This window comes from Eublepharis macularius, chromosome 5, assembly GCF_028583425.1.
Source record: "Eublepharis macularius isolate TG4126 chromosome 5, MPM_Emac_v1.0, whole genome shotgun sequence".
Taxonomy (NCBI): domain Eukaryota; kingdom Metazoa; phylum Chordata; class Lepidosauria; order Squamata; family Eublepharidae; genus Eublepharis; species Eublepharis macularius.
The window spans coordinates 19,966,783-19,986,101 of NC_072794.1; the positions used below are offsets into that span (position 1 = coordinate 19,966,783).

Genomic DNA, 19,319 nt, shown 5'->3' on the forward strand with positions numbered 1-19,319 from the left:
CTCTGCTGCTATATCATTTCCAGGGGAAACCCGGACCTCATGTAGGGTAGCTCTAGGAATCACCAGAAACTCTATGTTCTTACTCAAAAATGACATACCTGCACAGATGATGTTGCAGCCCCCATGACCCAGCCCCCAACCCACCTAGATTTCTAGATTGGTTGTATGGTGCAATGTAATGCATACCGTAACAATTTGTATATTCAGTTACAGGGTCGATAACGCATTCACCATAGGCATACAACATACAATATATCAGGCTTGGTGCACAAATAACTTCGGAAAATGCAAGTGTTTTACAGGGGAAATGGGGTAAAACAAAGAACCATAGGCTGGACTTGCCCAAAAAAGCAAAGCAAAGTGGAAATGAGAATTTTCTGATGGTTGCAACCAGGAGGAGAAATTTTTAATCTCCTCCCAGAGGCTTGAGACAGGAGGGGAGGCAGGGCAGGATGTTGACATGAGCCCTGCCCGCTACACCCTTTACCCCCAAGTATACCTTCTTTCATGTCTACATGCATAGCTTGAAAGCCTTGGACAAGGAACTTTCACCAGAATCTACCGGGGCATCAGAAAGGAACAGACCGAGGAGGAGGAGGAGGAGGAGGAAGAGGAAGGAGAGGCCAGGAACCACACGACAGACATTGTGATGAAAGTCTTGGACCTCAGTCACTGCAACTGGGTGGAGGTGAGCAGGTCTCTTGTTGGCCTCAACACTGGGGAGGTCATAACTCTGACTCCCCTTTTTCCAGTCACATGGGTACGATATCACATTCTTGCAGCTCAGATGGAAGGTCAAAGAGGAGTCTTGGGCCGAGAAAGGTTAAAGGACTACTGGACCAGTGGCTACAGAAACTAGCAGCCAGCTACAAAGCAGCTAATCTTCGGTTCGAATCATGCCACACTTCCTGTCCCCTGCCTCTCAGCCTCGGCACCTATTTCCTGTACTTACCTTGTCGGTCTCCTTGCAGCCATTCCTGGAAGCAGCCAGCATGATCGGCCAGCTGTCTCATAAGCATCTCATCTTGCTCTATGGAGTCTGTGTGGGAGCAGAAAGTGAGTCCTTCCGGCACCTCATCGACATCCCTTTTTGCACCCCCTCAAGGTCCTTAGGAAAGGGAAACATGGGGGGAGATGGGGGGTCCTGATCACACCTTTGGACATTAGAGGTGGAGGAGTTGAGCTAGAACCCCAGAGGTCCATCTGGGCCTTGGAAGAAAAGGGATGCTTCAGAATCCAGAGGCTGTGTGGTTACTAAAAAGCATAGTCCTGGTCAGGGCTTTTTTTCAGCTGGAACGCAGTGGAACGGCATTCCGGCACCTCTTGAAAATGGTCATAAGGCCGGTGGCCCTGCCCCCTGATCTCCAGACAGAGGGGAGTTCTAAACTCCCCTCTGTCTGGAGATCAGGGGGCAGGGCCACCGGCCATGTGACCGTTTTCACCGAGGGCGATTTAAACTTTAAAAAACTCCCCCCCCCGTTCCAGCTGACCCAAAGTGACGTCATTGTGCAGTCCTGAGTTCCACCACCTCTTTTCCCAGAAAAAAAGCCCTGCTTTTAACACCTTTGCACTGTAACATCCCTCTTTCTCCCTCTAGGATTGCCAACTCTTGGGAAATACATGGAGATTTGGGGGTGGAGCCTGGAGAGGGTGTGGTTTGGAGAGGGGAGGGACCTCAGCAGATCAGGGGATGGGGCCACTGGCCATGTGACCATTTTCACCAAGGGTGATTTAAACTTTAAAAAACTCCCCCCTTGTTCCAGCTAACCCAAAGTGACGTCTCTGTGCGGTCCTGGGAGCGTGTGCACACTTTGCTCATGCACATATGGTACCAGGGGCACCATCTCCTGCCAGGAGTTGCCCCCTGTGCTGGCAACCCACTGAGTTCCACCACCTCTTTTCCCAGGAAAAAAAGCTCTGGCCCTAGTGTGTTAAAGCAACAACAGTTTTCATTTTCTGATCAAAATTAGTGCTTTGGGAAGAGGCAGAAATGTTTCCTCAAGACCCCTTAACTGTGAAAACCTTCACCTCTATTCTTTTTTAAATCCTGTCTTGTTGCTGCTGCTCCTTCATCCTTAGTTGCATGCACATTCCCAGCCAATCAAAGAGCATGTAGTAGAGATGAAGATGGTGTCGCGCTATTCTATAGTCAGATAAGTCTGCTTTCACACACGCTGGATAATGCGCTTTCAGTGCACTTAAGCGATGGTTTGCAACTGGATTTTTCTCTCTGAAACAGGAAAATCCACTTGCTAACATTCACTAAAGTGCATTGGAAGTGTATTATCCAGCATGTGCGAAAGCAGCCCAACATGGCTTGGCCACATGAGGTAGATAAATTAATTGTCTTTAAATACACGGAATTATCAAAATCCTCCAGGCCATGTTTTCCCCTGATGAATACAACCCATCAAAGTAGGTAGACATCAACACGGGAAGAGACAATACCACCACCAAAAAGGACCTATTGACAGAAGATACCCACTTTACCTCAGAAGGTAGGAGCACCCAAAGCCAGGTCTGAAGCGAGTATCTTAACAATTGGGCAGATGTTTATAGAAGCATTCTGGGCCATTTCCACACAGCTTACCTTCCTTCGAAACAACCCGGAACATCGCACAAAAACCGCAGAAGATCATGTTTTCTCGCACGAGATTTGCGCAACATCATGCAAATCTCGTGCGAGAAAACACGATCCTCCGTGTTTTTTGCGCAATGTTCCGGGTCGTTCTGAGGGAAGGTAAGCCGTGTGGAAACGGCCCTGGTCTCAGGCCCTTGAGGGTTTTATTGGTCAAAACTAATACGGGCATAAACGGCTGGAAATTCTAAGATTAGATTCAGCTTCTTCCTCTTTGCAGATATCATGGTGCAAGAGTACGTCAAACATGGAGCCTTGGACACCTACTTGAGAAGGAATCACGCCACTGGCAAGGTGACATCTACCTGGAAACTTCAGATTGCAAAGCAGCTAGCTTACGTGCTCAACTTCTTGGTAAGTTACCTTCTGCTTTCACCAGAGCTGCTGTGGTGGACATGGATCACGTCCGCAGTGACAGATGGAAAATTGGCTGCATGTTCCACAGAGATAACAGCATAACCCAGCGCGGCCAGCCGAGCCCTGAATTTTTGGGGCAAGCACTGAAAACGTTCTCTCCTTAGGAGGATAAGAAGATCGTCCACGGCAACATCTCTGCCAAGAAGGTGCTGCTAGTCCGGGAGGGGGATGCCGTAAGAGGAATACCCCCATTCATCAAACTCAGTGACCCAGGAGTCAGCACCGCCGTGCTTACCAAAGACCGTGAGTTTGTGAAGTTTTTCTTTGATCAGCTACCGACCTTGACCGCCAAACGGGGAAGTAGCACCTGCATTCCTCACCACCATCACCAACTGCCCTACAGTAAGTCCGTGAAGGGAGGCAGGAAACCACCACTCACCCTCCCCACCCCCTGGTGAGGCTTACCTAGGCAGCAGGACAGAGGGAAGGAGGGGAAAAGCCAGATCACCCTCTCGACAGAGGAAAAGAGCAGGGTCTCCATGCCCTTGCCCACCTGCTGGAGCCAGAACCCGCCTCCTGGGGCTGCCGTTTGCTGTGGAAAACCCCGACAACACAGATGAGCAGGGCCGTTTCCACACGGCTTTACCTTGTTCTGGAAAACAGTGAAATCTCATGCAAAATTGCGCAAGAAGATGCTGTTGTCACGTCTTCTCGCTCAATTTCGTGTGAGATTTTACTGTTTTCCAGAACAAGGTAAGCCATGTGGAAATGGCCCAGGTGGGGAGATAGGGATAGTTGGTGACCCTCCATCCATGGAACCCTAGATCAGATATGGGTGCCCGATGAAGTGCTGGCAAGATATAAGCGGGGGGCATGTCAATAACAAGGAAACTGGAACTGGCAAAGCTAATGATTTAAATAGATGGTTTTGTGGAATTATGAGTTAAATAGATGGTTCTATGATCAATGTAACTTGGAGACGCGTCTCCAGAAGAACTGGAACAATCAGAGAGAGTGCCATTTTGGGTCTTCCTTACCATCGAACAAACTTTCCCCAACAAAGATATGAAAACTCTTCTGGAACCACTGACAACTGAAATGACCATGCCGGTATATTGAGTTAGGTTGTTGGTCCCATCACAGGCTGTGACCCACTTATCGGAAGAACCACGTCTCCCAGCATATACCCCCCCCCACCTTTCAGCAGCACTCCTTCACAAAGGGAGACAAACTTGGAGGCACCCCAGACACATTCAAGAAGCAAATTGACTCCTCCAGCAAGACAGCACAACCGCTGATCCTGTATCAGGTTCCCAAAGACAGTCATTAAGCTTCCACGCTCTCCTTCCTGAGACAATTTGGAGTTCAAAATCATTCCTTCTGCCACTGTGAACTGGGGAAGGTGGACAAAAGGACATCACATTCCAAAGGCTGGATAGACGTTCCAGCCCATTGAAGACCGTCCTTTTACTGAGCCGTGGATCACTTATAAACATTGTTAGGCAAAATCATAGCAACTGGCCGAGTCATTCCAACAGAGAAGGTCCAGTCTAGACACCTCGTGAACATATATTGCGTCTTCTTTCCCAACTTACACACACACAAGCTGATCAGACTCTTCTTCCTCTTTGCCTTCATCACAGTATTAGTGGATCGTATCCCATGGGTGGCCCCAGAGTGCCTGGAGGACTCTAAAAAACTCGCTCTGGAATCAGACAAGTGGAGCTTTGGTGCAACCATATGGGAGATCTGTAACAATGGAAACATGCCCTTGACTGCCAAAGAGCCTGGTCTGGTGAGTTTCCTTGCATAATTCCAGGAGAGAGTTTTTGTGTTTCCCATTTCCCCTTTGGCAGAAGCTACCAGAATCACTGTGTATTATAAAGAAGAAGAAAGCAGAATCAAACCCTTTTCCCAGAGCCTCTGTAAACTGTTTAGCTGTTGGTTACTAGCGGATTTGTTGTTCTATTTCGGACACAACCAGTTTGGCTGCCAGATGCTAACGCACAAAGCCGCTTGTGTTTTATGCAAGGTTGAGCCAGTTTTTTAAAAAACCTGTTTTCTCCCATTCTCAAGCATTCTGTACGCTTCTGATTTGCAGCAATGAACTGTTTGAAAAGTCTTAGGACCTTCTGCCAGTGCAGCCTTTCTTCCCCCTAACCCCCCCGCCCACTTCTAGCATGTTCTTTCCTCCCCCATTTTTAACGCATAGTGATTTGCGCTATAGTACTATAGCACAAAAGTGGTGAACATGAGTGTTACAGCTGCAGTATGGTATCACCATATTAATGCATCGCCGCTTTGGCGCTATAGCACCCAAGTTCAAACTGTAAAAAAAGAACTGCACAGCACCGCCGGAAACAGCAGCTTTTGAAAGGGCCACAGCAATTCTCACACGGTTCATGCTGTTTGAAACTGCCATCCCCACATCGCTTTACACAGAGACGGAGATGGAGCAGCAATGGGTAACAATTGGGTCACAAAGGCTATGTGAAAAGGTCCTTATTAGTTGCTAGTGGTACTTAGCTGTGTTATGCTTGTTCCAATTACAGAGCTGGTGGGGGGGACCAGAGAGACAAAATTCCAGGATTTCTAGTCACTCAGTTTCCATAGGATGTCTAGGATGTGTTTATTTATTTACTTCATTTATACTCTGCCTTTCTCCGCAGCGGAGACCCAAAGTGGCTAACATTTTTCTCCTGTTTTATCCTCACAACAACCCTGTGAGGTAGGTTAAGCTGAGAGCACATAACTGGCCCAAGGTCACCCAGCAAGCTTCTATAGCAGAGTGGGGATTCAAACCTGGGTCTCCCAGATCCTAGTCCAACACTCTAACCACTATACCACACTGGATTTCAAGTGGTATAGCGGGTATGCGGCTTTAAGTGGCATAGGCATTTTCCAGAGGGAGTATTCCTCTGGGGCCCATTTATTTATTTATTTATTTAATTCAGTTTATATTGAATGAAATGGAGGCTGTCCGTGGCCTCAGGGCTCAAGATTCAGATTTCTTGTTAGAAAATTGCATGCCTGTTAATAGAAGCTTTTGCTTTCATTTTGGGGCTCAGGCCTGCCAATGGAAATGGTCCACCTTCATCCAGGTGCGCTCTAAAGTATACCACTTTGTGCAGGTCAGGGAGATTGACCCTGCTTGCATATTTTCCTTCCTTCCCCTGAAACTGTATTTTTAAAAAATGTATAAGGGTTTTTTTGGACCTTGCTGAATTCTCTGCACACAAAAAGGTAGTGTAGGAAAAGAGGCTATTTTTATTAAAATACCATATTAAAATATATATTATATTAAATATTAAAATATTATATTATTTTAATATCATTCCAACTGTGTCCAGTAGCACCTTTAAGACTAACCAACTTTACTGTAGCATAAGCTTTCGAGAATCACAGGTCTATGTATTGTCGAAGGCTTTCACGGCCGGAGAACGATGGTTGTTGCTGGACACTGAGAGATCTCTGTCTTTTGGTGCTACACCTCTGAAGATGCCAGCCACAGCTGCTGGCGAAACGTCAGAAACTACAATGCCAAGACCACGGCAATACAGCCCGGAAAACCCCCAACAACCAATCACAGGTCTCTTCGCCATGCATCTGACGAAGAGAACTGTGATTCTCGAAAGCTTATGCTACAGTAAAGTTGGTTAGTCTTAAAGGTGCTACTGGACTCTTGTCGATTTTGCTACTACAGACTAACACGGCTAACTCCTCTGGATCCATTCCAACTGTTTAAGCAATGCATACAAATAAGGCAAACAGGCATGGGGGGGCGAGGAGACCACCAATTCCTCTAGCTAAAAGTACCCCTCCCCAAGTTATAGAGTGAAGTGACTACTAAATTCAGAAGTCCAGGCACACGGCCCGGACTTTACTTTTCAACACTCCCATGATTAATGGAATATAAACCTTGGACCACTTGGACACAGGATTGTTTTTGTGATTAATTTCAAGAACTTTGAGCTTTGGTTTAAACATGTGTATGTTTATTAAGCAATGTATGCAATGAATAAGACATATAGTAAACATTAAGTATACACAAACAGTTGAACAATTTTTACTCTCCCTTGGGGACTCCTCTCTTTTTGTGCTAGTAATTACGGGAGAGGCCATCCATTTTCTTTTTGTTCCTGAAAAGGCCAAGCAGTAGCAACAATAGATCTTGGAGATATGTAGTCCCTCCTCCATCCTCATTTTAGTCTAAAACGCTTATGCTGGTTTTCTTTTCATTCATTCATTCATTCACTCACTTACTCACTCACTCACTCACCATCTCCATTAATTTCTTTTTTTAATCATGGCATCAGCTGTCCTTTCAATTCCAAATGAATGTGCAACCCCTAAAAGATGGGCCATGTAGGAGAAAGGAAGTAGAGCCAGTTTTGTGTAGTGGTTAAGAGTACGGGACTGTAATCTGGAGAACCGGGTTTGATTCCTCACTCCTCCACTTGAAGCCAGCTGGGTGACCTTGGGTCAGTCACAGCTTCTAGCTCTCTCAGCCCCACCCACCTCACAGGGTGTTTTGTTGTGGGGATAATAATGACATACTTTGTAAACTGCTCTCAGTGGGTGTTAAGTCATCCTGAAGGGCAGTATATAAATCAAATGTTATTGTTATTATTAATATGAGCCTTAGAAAATATGGGTGCAATTTTAGCATTTGCCAGCAGAGGGTAGCAGAGCACTCCATTATGGATTTTCTAGGCGGTGGGAAAGTGCCCTCAAGTTGCAGGCAACTTATGCCAACCCCATAGAGTTGTCAAGGCATGAGATGTTCAGAAATGGTTTGCTAGGTATCCTTAAAATGAGTCAAAAATGCACAAACAGCCCCATTTTGCTTTTTTTCCCCAAGAGTTTGGGTTCTCCTATTTTCACTGTTGACTTTGGAGATTTGCTTGTGTTGCATAACATGCAGTTTCAAATGCAATTTGTAGATTGTTTATATGTAGAATGCTGATTTACGGACACACAAAGTGTTGGAAAATGGGTGCATTTTATGGGGAAACAGAAAATCATGAAGATTAAGAATCAGAAATTGGATTTGCACAAGGGAAGGAGCAAAAGCAAGACAGCTCTCTCCCAAGACCACATCGTTTTGCTTTCTGCGCTCGTTCTGTCCTGATCCAACGTGCAGTTTGCCCCTTACATACTTTACTTTACATCTGAGCACTGTTCTTGCAAAACATTCTGGCGAGTGTCAATAGTACTGATTTTCTTCAAGGGATTCCTCTTTCTTGCCAGAATCACAAAGTTACGCTTTGTTTCAGATAGATTTGATCTCTGTACTCGGCTTTATGCTTCTCTAAAAATGTTCTACTATGATTCCCTATTGTGTCTGTTTCCCTGAATGTACTAACTGAGGTTCATTATTGTACTTTGCCCAATGAATGTCCTGTTGGTGGAGAATGCCCTCAAGTCATAGCTGATTTATGGCGACCCCTGGCAGAGTTTTCATTGCAAGAGACTAACAGTTGTGGTTTGCCATTGCCTGGCTCTGCAATCCTGGTCTTCGTTGGAGGTGTTCCATCCAGTTACTAACCAAGACCAACCCTGTTTAGCTTTTGTGATCTGACAAGATCAGGCTCACCTGGGCTATCCAGGCCAGGGTAATGAATGTCCTAGCTGTTGATTATATTGTATTTTCACTTGCACTGTATAATCCGCCTTGGATCTCAGTGAGAAAGGTAATAATAATAACAACAGGAAGCATTGGCAAAGAAACAAACACTGGGTCGACCACTCGCCTATTCAGTTTTCCTGGCAAAAGGGAGGAAGATTCTAGATCCTTGTTTGACCACTGCTCTGTTCCAGTAATAGAAGTCCAAACAGACAGAAATTCTCTGCACTGTGGAAAGAGGATGTCCTGCCAATGGGCAGATGGTTCTTTTGGGATGTGAGGACAATTAAACACTTTAATGGTGAAGGAAAATGACTTTATTACTCAAAGCAAATACAATCAAAGCATATACATACAGATACAAGACAAGAGAATAAACATACAGATAGCATAACATAAAGCATAACATAAAGGAAAGGAAAGATGCAACCTGATGCAAACAGTGCCCTTTCAGTCACCGGGGGGGACCCTTACTGACGGCAATGGGCAGACTCCACGGCCAAGTTCTATACAGCACGACACCGGCTTTTGTCTGTACCGAATCCCCCCCTAAGAGGGTTCTTGCTCGGACTTATATTCTTTAAGCCTGTATCTGCCCACCTGCAACACCACCCTCCCCAGAAGGGTCTTGATGAGAGGGAAGGTGATTAATCAGAGGGCCAAGGCCAAGGAATGCTTTCAGTGTCAAGCTGCCCTTGATGATCTAAGCCTAGCTGATAAGGCTAAGCGCCAGGTACCTATCCAAGGTCCTCCCCTAATCAAGATATACTCTTCTCGAGGTCAGAGCTTTCCTCAGCCAGAATCAGAACCAGCAGGCAAGAGCTTGCATCAGCAGAAAGTGAAACAGCTTAACAAGGCACACATTCAAAGGCATATATAGGCCAAAGATGGTCCTTTAGGCAAGATGGATGGACCTATGGCACCACTAACTCCTTGGAACACAATTCTCTTCCACGATTCCAATACAGAGGATGTCTTTATTAAGGCTGTTTTCATTGTGAATCCTCCCTCACCTCTTTTGCAGAAGCTCAAGTTCTATCAAGACCGCCACCTGCTCCCACCTCTCAAATGGACGGAGTTGGCCAACCTGGTAGGCCAGTGCATGGATTACAACCCTCAGCAGCGGCCAGCTTTTCGAGCCATCATCCGTGACCTCAACAGCCTCATTACTTCTGGTAACATCCCCCCCATAGATGGTGGGACATGGCCCCGAGCTGCCAATTTTTCAACTGCTAGCTGTCTCTTGAATAGAGATGGGCATGAACAGCATTACGAACGCAAAAAAGCCCACGAACAGCCTGTTTGGCTGTTCGCAAACAAGCTTTCATGAGGCCCCATTCTAAACAAACAGGTGGTCGTTGCAAGCCTCGTTCGTTGCTGTTCATCAAGCCAGACAGTCTGGCACCTGCAATCAATTCCCTTGGCAACCAGAGGCAGGGACTGCCTGAACTCTGCCTGAACTCCTGCTGTTGCCCTGGAAACCCCAATCTAAGCCCAATTTAGCTTGATAGGCAGGTCTTCCTTCCAAGTGTGGACTGGAGCTCTAAATTTGTTACAAGAGGAAAAGACAAGGGGAGAAGGGGGCTCCCAGCTCTGGCTTTCAGGGAGAGACAGCTGCTAGAGAGACAGGGTGAGTGCATTGGAGCTTGAATTTTCTTTGTGTGTGGTGGGATAGGGATCTACCCCTTCAGGTTCCAGGGCTGCTGCCAGGCTCTGGGCCAAGCTATTATTTATTATTGGTACATTTCCTACTGCCTGCTCAGGTAGGGTTTCTGGGAGTGGTGCAGTAGGGATCTTGATGGCTGGAGGAGAGCCTGCTGGCCCCCACGAACAACGAACATGTTCGTGACAGGATCATGTTCATCAGTGTTCGTTGTTCGTGGATGGCAACGAACAACGAACACCATGTTCAGGTTTTTTTCTGTTCGTGCCCATGTCTACTCTTGAATAGTGGTAGGATCTTGAATGGATCATGCCTCACTGCATGCCTTGTAAATGCTTAATAACAACAACAACAACAGTAACATTCGATTTATATACCGACCTTCAGAACAACTTAACACCCACTCAGAGTGGTTTACAAAGTGTGTTATTATTATCTTCACGACAATCATCCTGTGAGGTGGGCTCTGAAACAATCACCCTCCTCTTCCTTTTAACTGAGCACCAAATGTGACCAGGGGCAAATAATATTTTGCTTTCTTCACCCTCTCGATCCTTTTCCTACGCTTTTCAGATTACGAACTTCTTTCGGACCTCCCAGCCACTGACAGCTTTGGAGGCTACTCGGATATGTCCATGTGCCAGGATCCCAATCTCTTTGAGGACCGTCACCTAAAATACATCTCAGTGTTGGGGAAGGTGTGTGGAGTTTTCTGTCCCTAACCAGAAAGGTTGGGCGAGATTCAAGGCCACCATCAGTTTCAAGAGAGCGAGCTGGATCACCCTGTCTCTAAAAGGAGTTCATAGAGCCAGGAAAGGGGTTGGATCACCTTTCCTATGAGAAAATGCTGATATATTTGGGGCGCTAGAGAAAAGACAAGTGGGAATGGATGTGATAAGAGGTTTATAAAATTATGCATAGGATGGGGAAAGTGGATAAAGAAAATGTTTCCTTCCTGTCCTGTAATACTAAATGTCTTGAAGGGCAGTTGATTCATGACAGACAAAAGCAGAAAGGGTTCTTCACACATCGCATAGTTAATTTATGGAAATCATTGTTGCAGGCTATGGCAAAGCGCCACTAGCGCAGAGGGCTTTTTAAAGGCTTAACCAAATTCATGGAAAAGAGGGCCCATCCATCTTGACTGTTCAATGGAACCTTCACGTTCAGAGACTTTACCTTTGAATAACAGATTACAAGGACAAAGAGGGCAGTTGACTTGATGCCTTGGTTCTGGGTGTCCTATTGGGACATATGGCCGGCCCACCATTGGAAGCAGGAAATTAGACCAGATGGACCCAATTGGGTCTGATCCCATTTGGGTTCATTTTTCCCCAGGCCAGTTTGGCTAGGGATACTGATGGTGTTTTGCCATCTTCTGGGCATGGAGCAGAGGTGTGTTGGGGGGGGGGAGTTATGAATTTCCTGCACTGTGCAGGGGGTTGGACTAGATGACCCTGGAGATCCCTTCCAACCCTACGATTCTATGATCCAACAGAGTTTCTGCCACTTTACTGACTCAGAATGGTAAAAAAGAGGAAGGAGGCCTCCCCGCAATACATGTTGTTCTCAGAATGCACCTGGTCTCATTGCCAGGGGAATTTCGGAAGTGTGGAGCTTTGCCGGTACGACCCGCTAGGCGACAGCACCGGGGAGCTGGTGGCCGTGAAGCGGCTGCAGCAGAGCTCACCAGAACAGCGTCTCGACTTTGAACGAGAGATTGCCATCCTGCGCGCCTTACACCACGACTACATCGTTGCCTACCGGGGTGTGTGCTACAGCAGAGGTAAGGCCTGAGCGGATGGGATGGTTCCCTCAAGGACTTGTCCAGTATTGCCTTGCTTCCACCCTCCCACCCCAAGCCAAGAGCCATCCTTCTCATGGTTTCAGAAGCTTACTTTAGGATAATCAAAAGCCTTGTTGTCAAAATCAAATCGCTCAGCCCAAAACTGCTTTCTGTTTCTAGGGACAGTTGCAGAGCAGGAAACGTAGCTTTACCTCCCTAGCAATCACTGTAAACTCTCTCTGCCCCAATCACAGGCCGGAATTGTCTCCGACTTGTCATGGAATACCTGCCCAGTGGTTGCCTGCGGAACTACCTGCAGAAAAATCCGGAGCGGCTGGACCTAAAAAAACTGTTGCTTTACGCCTGGCAGGTCTGTAAGGTGAGCCAAGTTTGTCATCACTCAAAACTGTTTTTTTAATGAACTAGAAACATCAGCAAGTTCTTTCATAAGAAGCCAGCCAAACTCTTCCTGTCAAAATCCACCACAAAGAGATGACTTATAGGCTTAGAAGTTTGGCTGCATCTGGCTTTAAAATACACACATTTATGTAGGAGAAGAGGCCGATTCACAGCTTTTACCCATGATAACGAAATGAAACCTCCACACTCAGAAGAAGTCTACCTTTGAACATAGAATGAAAGTGTTTAGGTGTCATGCACTGCTAGTGAACTTCCAGAAAAGCATTTGGCTGACCGCTACAAGGAAAAGGATATTGAGCTACATGGATCTTTGCTAATCTGAGCCACCAGGTCTATGCTTATGGAAAAGAAGTCCATTAGAATCTATCAATAATAACAACAAAATGGAACCTTCATGTTTATAGGCAATGTGCCTTTGAAATCTAGATACTAGGGGTATGAAAGTGGGGAGGACTCCAATATCCTCCCATACTGAAAAACGAAATGGCTACATTTGATCCTCATCTTTGCAACAGGGTATGGAGTATCTGGGGTCCCAACGCTATATTCATAGAGACCTGGCTGCCAGGAACATCTTGGTGGAAAATGAAAACCGTGTGAAGATTGGGGACTTCGGCCTGGCCAAAATCCTTCCACATGGGAAGGAGTATTATGTGGTTCGAGAGCCTGGACAGAGTCCCATTTTCTGGTAGGAGGGGTGTTTGTAGCCTCCATAGGCATATGGGGTAGCTGGTTGTGTTTGGAGGAAGGGGGCAGACTCTTGGATTCTGTGTCAAGCTTGGAGGGTGGGTGATTGGGAATAGAGATAGAGGCTTCCATGGTTCTCCTCCATTTTATCTTCACAACAACTTTGCGAGGTAGATTAGGAAGAGAGTGCGAAACTGGACCAAGGTCACGCAGTAAGCTTCCCTGGCAGAGTGGGAATTCGAACCTGGGTCTACTGATGCTGCCATCTTTGCCAACCTGCTTGTAACACCCATTTTCTCTCGACAATTGAAAACAAGATATATCTCAAGTGTACATGTTGCCACTGGCCAGTAGCTACTGTTGGCACATACTCAGAATTGTGAGGTGAGGCAGTGTGGGGTGTGATACAGTCAAAATAGTTGCCAGGCAAATGCACACAATGCCCAAGCAGCAGCATAGGAACAGCGGCAAAATATTTGTGATCCAATTGGGATCATTCAACAAAAGCAAACGCAGGGCTTTTTTTCAGCTGGAACGTGGTGGAACGGAGTTCTGGTACCTCTTGAAAATGGTCACATGGCCGGTGGCCCCGCCCCCTGATCTCCAGATAGAGGGGAGTTTAGATTGCCCTCCGCGCCGCAGAGATCTCCCCTCTGTCTGGAGATCAGGGGGTAGGGCCATCGGCCACGTGACCATTTTCACCTAGGGTGATTTAAACTTTAAAAAACTCCCCCCTTGTTCCAGCTGACCCAAAGTGAAATCATCATGCGGTCCTGAGTTCTACCACCTATTTTCCCAGAAAAAAAGCCCTGAGCAAACGGGTTGTTTCCCCTGAGCATTTGAGAATGCCACTTGTGATTTGTTACCATTCAAGGCAAGAAGGAATTTCCTATCTCCAGACTTAGGCTTAAAGCCCATCTCTCAGCTTCATTTGCATGCACCCACCGGTCTGTAAAATGGGCAGAGTCGCCTGCAGATGAATCGGAAAGGATTGCCCAACACTTAATCAGCACAGTCAAAGAGGCAATTACTTTTGATTTTTTGTTAATGCTCCCTAACTCACTTTTTTTTAATTTTACATTAAGCAAAGGCAGCCTGCAGTCCGTTACAACAGGGCTCTGCAACTTGTGTCTCCAGAGCCAAATATGACTCTTTGTAAAGAAAATGACATCTTAAAGTTAAGGTATATTGGAGGGAATAGGTGGAGTGTTAGGATAACTCGTACATGAAAGGAACAACAAGCAAAAACTGTTATGGCACCAAAGGGCATTTTAGAGAGGCTTTACAGAGATGGAAATGATAAAGGTGAACCGTTTGCACATAACTCAAAGGCAAAGCACACACAGATTTATGCCAGTGACCTAAAACAATCGCACGGGGAGCTCCGTTGACTTAGGAATCCAATCAACTGAATTCATACACTCTTTTTATTGCTGGTTTCTCCCTCTCCCCCCACCCCACCCCGCCCCATGGCAGGTACGCACCGGAATCTTTAGCCGACAACATCTTTTCCCAAGAATCAGATGTCTGGAGTTTCGGCATCTTCCTTTATGAACTTTTCACCTATGGCAGCAAGATCTCAGAGGTAAAGGGCACGAAAAGATGTTCTTGCGAGACATCGAGGGTTGATCTGAGCAACGTTGTTGCATCAGCCCTGGGGGTGTTGGCAGGCCCGATTCGCGCAACAATTGCAGTATATGGAGAGCCGGCATTTGCCAGCTCCCAGTTGCAGGGCCAGGCAGTTCTTTGCGTTTGGCATCAAGGCAAAGTCAGAGCAAAGAAGCGGGGAGGAACCCTCCCGTGGGAAGTATATTCAATACAGTCGCAGAGTACTTGATTGCATATAAAAACAAATTTCAAGCGCAAGGTGCAATAAATATGTGCAGTACAGTTAGTGAAATAAATATACTCTGAATGTACACAATAATTAATCACAAATGCAACATCCGAGATACAATACAAAGTTCAGACGGTCCCCAGGAGGTTGGGTTCCAAAATTACTGATCAGTCTCCGTAGTCACTATCTTCCTGTTCTTTCTCCCACAGGTCACCGATGTGTGTTCCTATCAAGATGCTCCCGGTCGTCAGCTGAGTAAACAAATCCTCAATAGCTTATATAATTACTTTGCTTTCCTTTTCATGTTGCAGAACATGAACATGGGCAGTATCCTCTTGACCCTCTGGACCTGTCACTTGTAACATGAAAAGGAAAGCAAAATAATTATATAAGCTATTGAGGATTTGTTTACTCAGCTGACAACCGGGAGAGCACACATCGGTGACCTGTGGGATAAATAACAGGAAGATAGTGACTACAGAGACTGATTAATAATTTTGGAACCCAACCTCCTGGGGACCGTCTGAACTTTGTATTGTATCTCGGATGTTGCATTTGTGATTAATTATTGTGTACATTTAGAGTATATTTATTTCACTAACTGTACTGCACATATTTATTGCACCTTGCACTTTAAATTTGTGTTTATATGCAATCAAGTACTCTGCGACTGTATTGAATATACTTCCCACGGGAGGGTTTCCCCCTTCTTTCTTTGCTTTGTTGTTTGTTACTCGTGGGCGCCTCTGTGTTTTGGCTTATCAAGGCAAAGCCCTCTGCTTCATGTGTGTTAACAACAAAAATGTTAAACCCCCCTGAAATCTGGCCAGCGGAAGATTTTCAAGGTGGTTTCCCATGGCCACAATCTAGGGGTGATTCTGAATTCTTCTCTGAATTCATTCCCAGGTTCTAGATTACATCCTCTGCTTTCTGAGGTGGAATCAATGCATGAGAAACACCACTGTTCCATTTCCAAATGTTGCAAACTGTCCTGAGGCACACCGCTTGGCGAATCATCCCCGCGGCACATGCACAGTAAAAACACTGCAATAAAACAATCTTAAGGTTATCATTATCATATTCTTTTAGTGTAGGGTTTTACTAACATACAGTTGCTTTCCTCTGCATCAATAAACTACCACACAGATTCTTCATTCCACCGTTTGCCTGGTTTCAAGATTGCTTTATTGCAATGTGTTATTAACGTGCATTGTTAATTTGAGAGGAGGGGTACAAATGAAGGCATTGGAAACTGCTGTGTATTACACATGGTCCAATTCCAGAATTAATTTTATCAGTCAAAGTGGAATTCAGGAAGGATGGAATGAATGCCGGTTGGACTTTTAGCACAAGAAAAAAAGGGAACGTGGGGAGTTGGCGGGCCTCCACTGTGCTCACATGCCCAATAGTATATGTATGTGTATGCATGCTGAACATCATTAAGTGGTATGCTTTTATGCTCCTTTCTACTTCATACTTTCTGTCCTAGGAATTTCTCCGCATGATGGGACACAGCAAGCCCCTTCAGATTGTCTGTCAACTTCTGGAATTCCTGAAAGGGAATGGGAGGCTCCCGCCGCCAGCCAGCTGCCCCACAGAGGTGAATTGCATTCATTAAGCGCAGCATAACTGTAAAGTCCTAGGTAGACATTTAAGGAGGGACAGCAGCATCTGCTCCCTCACCCCAGGGAGGGGGTTTGGCATGCATATATCACAGGACTTAACTCTGTTTAGAACTGCACTAAAAGAGTCTTGTAGCATGAAACGTGGGTCTGGTTTTCAGAGACAGCCTGCCTACACAGAGGTTCCATTCCGGAGCGCTTTAGTAATAACAATGGGGCGGATCCTGGCCCATCCTATTACTCCTTTGAGCAAAGTTTGAAGGTGTCCTCCGCCCACAGGAGACGGTCTCCAACTTAAGCAGCTCTTCCGTTGGAGGGAGATTCACTTAAGTCCGAGGAAGGCTCCTTAGGCTGGAGGAAGACGGTTGGATCCAGCCCGATACAAGACGGGAGATATCACAAGGAAAGGGGGAGAGGGGTGGTACTTGTTGAAGCAGATCTCAGCATGAAACAGCAATTACCTCCCCACTCCACCACCCAAAGCCTGGTCCCTTCTGTGCCTCTTTGCGGCCCTGAACAATGGCTGAATCAGCACCAACTTTTTCCTTTTAATAATAATAACAACATTCAATTTTGATAGCAATTCTTTCAGCCCCTGCAACAAGATGGATTTTTTAAAATTTTAAGCACCGCCTATCTAGCAGCCGGAGCAGGTCTGCAGAGAAACTCATCTGGGCATATGTCTGTGGCAGGCCATTGGGGATGAAAGAGGCTGCTTTTCTTGGGGAGGGGGCTTGATGCTGGGGAGGGGGCTTACCCAAACGGGGATCACGTAAACATTGTTCCCTCCAGTCAAGCAGCTCCCCTTTCCAAAAGTTCCAGAGCAGCGAGGACACACGACTCACAAGTTGCAAAGGATATTGTCCTTGAAACAACTAGGCACAGTGTAGTGTTTAGAGCCAGTTTGGTGTAGTAGTTAAGAGCAGCGGGACTCTAATCGGGAGAGCCGGGTTTGATTCCCCACTCCTCCACTTGAAGCCAGCTGGGTGACCTTGGGCTAGTCACAGCTCTCCGGAGCTCTCTCAGCCCCACCCACCTCACAGGGTGTTTTGCTGTGGGGATAATAATGACATACTTTGTAAATTGCTCTGAGTGCGTGTTAAGTCATCCTGAAGGGAGGTATATAAATCAAATGTTATTATTATCATTATTATAAGCCACTGTTCTTGCAAAGCAACCAGGAGCTGAAGGACAGCGCAGGAGGACAGCAGGTTGGGTTGCCAGCTGACTGGTTATCTTTTGTCAGGTTACCTTTTGTGTCTTTAACAGTAGCAAGCAAAAATCTAAAGAACTTTCCTAAAGTGAAGGTGAACGTTGTCAATCGATACTGCTCCAAGCCTCTGCTAAAAGCACAGGCATAGGTGGCGGGGGTGGGGATGCAAAAACTGGCAAATCTAACAAAGGGAATTAGTGGGGACCACGGTGCAGGGAACAGCCCACGATCAAGGCAGCAGTGGAATTTTCTCGGGTTCTCCTGCCGCATGGAGGCACAGCCACCAGAGATGGTGAGGTCACTGCCTTGACCTTCCGGCCTCCCCCAAGCTTTCTCTCCTTTTTCCCTTTCCAAGGTCTATGATTTGATGCTGTCCTGCTGGGCCTTCATGCCGAACCAGCGGCCCCGATTCTCCGAGCTGGCACCCCAAATCGAGACCCTACGAAACGGCCGCAGCAAAGCCCGGGGCTAGGAGGAGCCGCAGCTGTGGTTGAACAGCTCCCCTGCCGCCAACAACACAGAGAAAAGGAACAACGCCTGTTATAAAACCACACTTGCTTTCTAAATTTACTAGCTCGCAGTACTGCTCGCAAACGCCACATTGGCGTGCCCACCCACCTCCTACAACTCTGATGCTCCTTTATTCTCCCTCTCACAAGCACCGGCATGCTCTCATTCATGCAGTTTCAGAAATGTTGCCAGGACTAAACTCACGATGCAACAGCAGCCATCCACATTGTTCTGGAAAGATTATACTTATTCCCTGCTGACAACCCACAAAATCTGGCTTTTTAAAGATAATCGCCATTGACCACGGAGGCTCCGTTTAGCTATCCTCAGTAACCGATGTGCCCCAAAAAGGTTTCCACCCCCAAAATTCCCTCCGGCATCCTATCCGTGACAAGCCAAATGCTTCCAGGCAGCTCACAAGCAGAGTATGAGGAGCAACAGGGAGAGTGTTTTTAAGGAAGGGGCAATGGCTCTGTGGCAGAGTGTCTGCTTGGCATGGAGAAGGTCCCAAGTTCAATCCCTGGCATCTCCAGTAAGAATCAGGTGATAGGGGATATGAAAGATCTCAGCCTAAGACTCTGGAGCGCTGCTGCCAGTCTGAGAGCCAAGCGACAAGTGATGCCTGACACAGGCTGGACACTTGTCAGCTTCCCTCAAGTTTTGATGGGAAATGTAGGCGTCTTGGTCTTGCAGCTTGGCTCCCCATTTAATTGAAGTTTACAGAAACCCCCCACGTACACCCAGTGGAGGGGAAGGGGGCGCCCGGTGAGAGCCCGACGCCTGCACTCCCCTCTTGACCGCATGTTCTCCCTCCCATAGACTGCCGCCCTGTAAACTTCAATTAAATGGAGAGCTAAGCTGCAAGACCAGGATGCCTACATTTACCATCAAAACTTGAGGAGAGCTGACAAGTGTCCAACCTGTGTCAGGCATCACTTGTAGCTTGGCTCTGAGCAGACA

General features: G+C 46.6%; 1 protein-coding gene across 1 annotated transcript in view; it reads left to right on the forward strand.

The window, feature by feature from the left end:
- The window catches only part of JAK3 (Janus kinase 3), a 40,834-nt gene extending 21,897 nt beyond the window's left edge, over positions 1-18,937 (forward strand). The window contains exons 11-23 of the mRNA XM_054980525.1: positions 524-688; positions 972-1,056; positions 2,859-2,992; positions 3,160-3,298; positions 4,639-4,790; positions 9,646-9,796; positions 10,858-10,982; positions 11,881-12,070; positions 12,325-12,449; positions 13,006-13,178; positions 14,654-14,762; positions 16,504-16,614; positions 18,205-18,937. Coding sequence (XP_054836500.1) covers positions 524-688; positions 972-1,056; positions 2,859-2,992; positions 3,160-3,298; positions 4,639-4,790; positions 9,646-9,796; positions 10,858-10,982; positions 11,881-12,070; positions 12,325-12,449; positions 13,006-13,178; positions 14,654-14,762; positions 16,504-16,614; positions 18,205-18,321 — 1,776 coding nt within the window. The 3' untranslated portion in view covers positions 18,322-18,937. The remainder of the gene's footprint in view (positions 1-523; positions 689-971; positions 1,057-2,858; positions 2,993-3,159; positions 3,299-4,638; positions 4,791-9,645; positions 9,797-10,857; positions 10,983-11,880; positions 12,071-12,324; positions 12,450-13,005; positions 13,179-14,653; positions 14,763-16,503; positions 16,615-18,204) is intronic.
- The last annotated feature ends 382 nt before the right edge of the window (positions 18,938-19,319 follow it).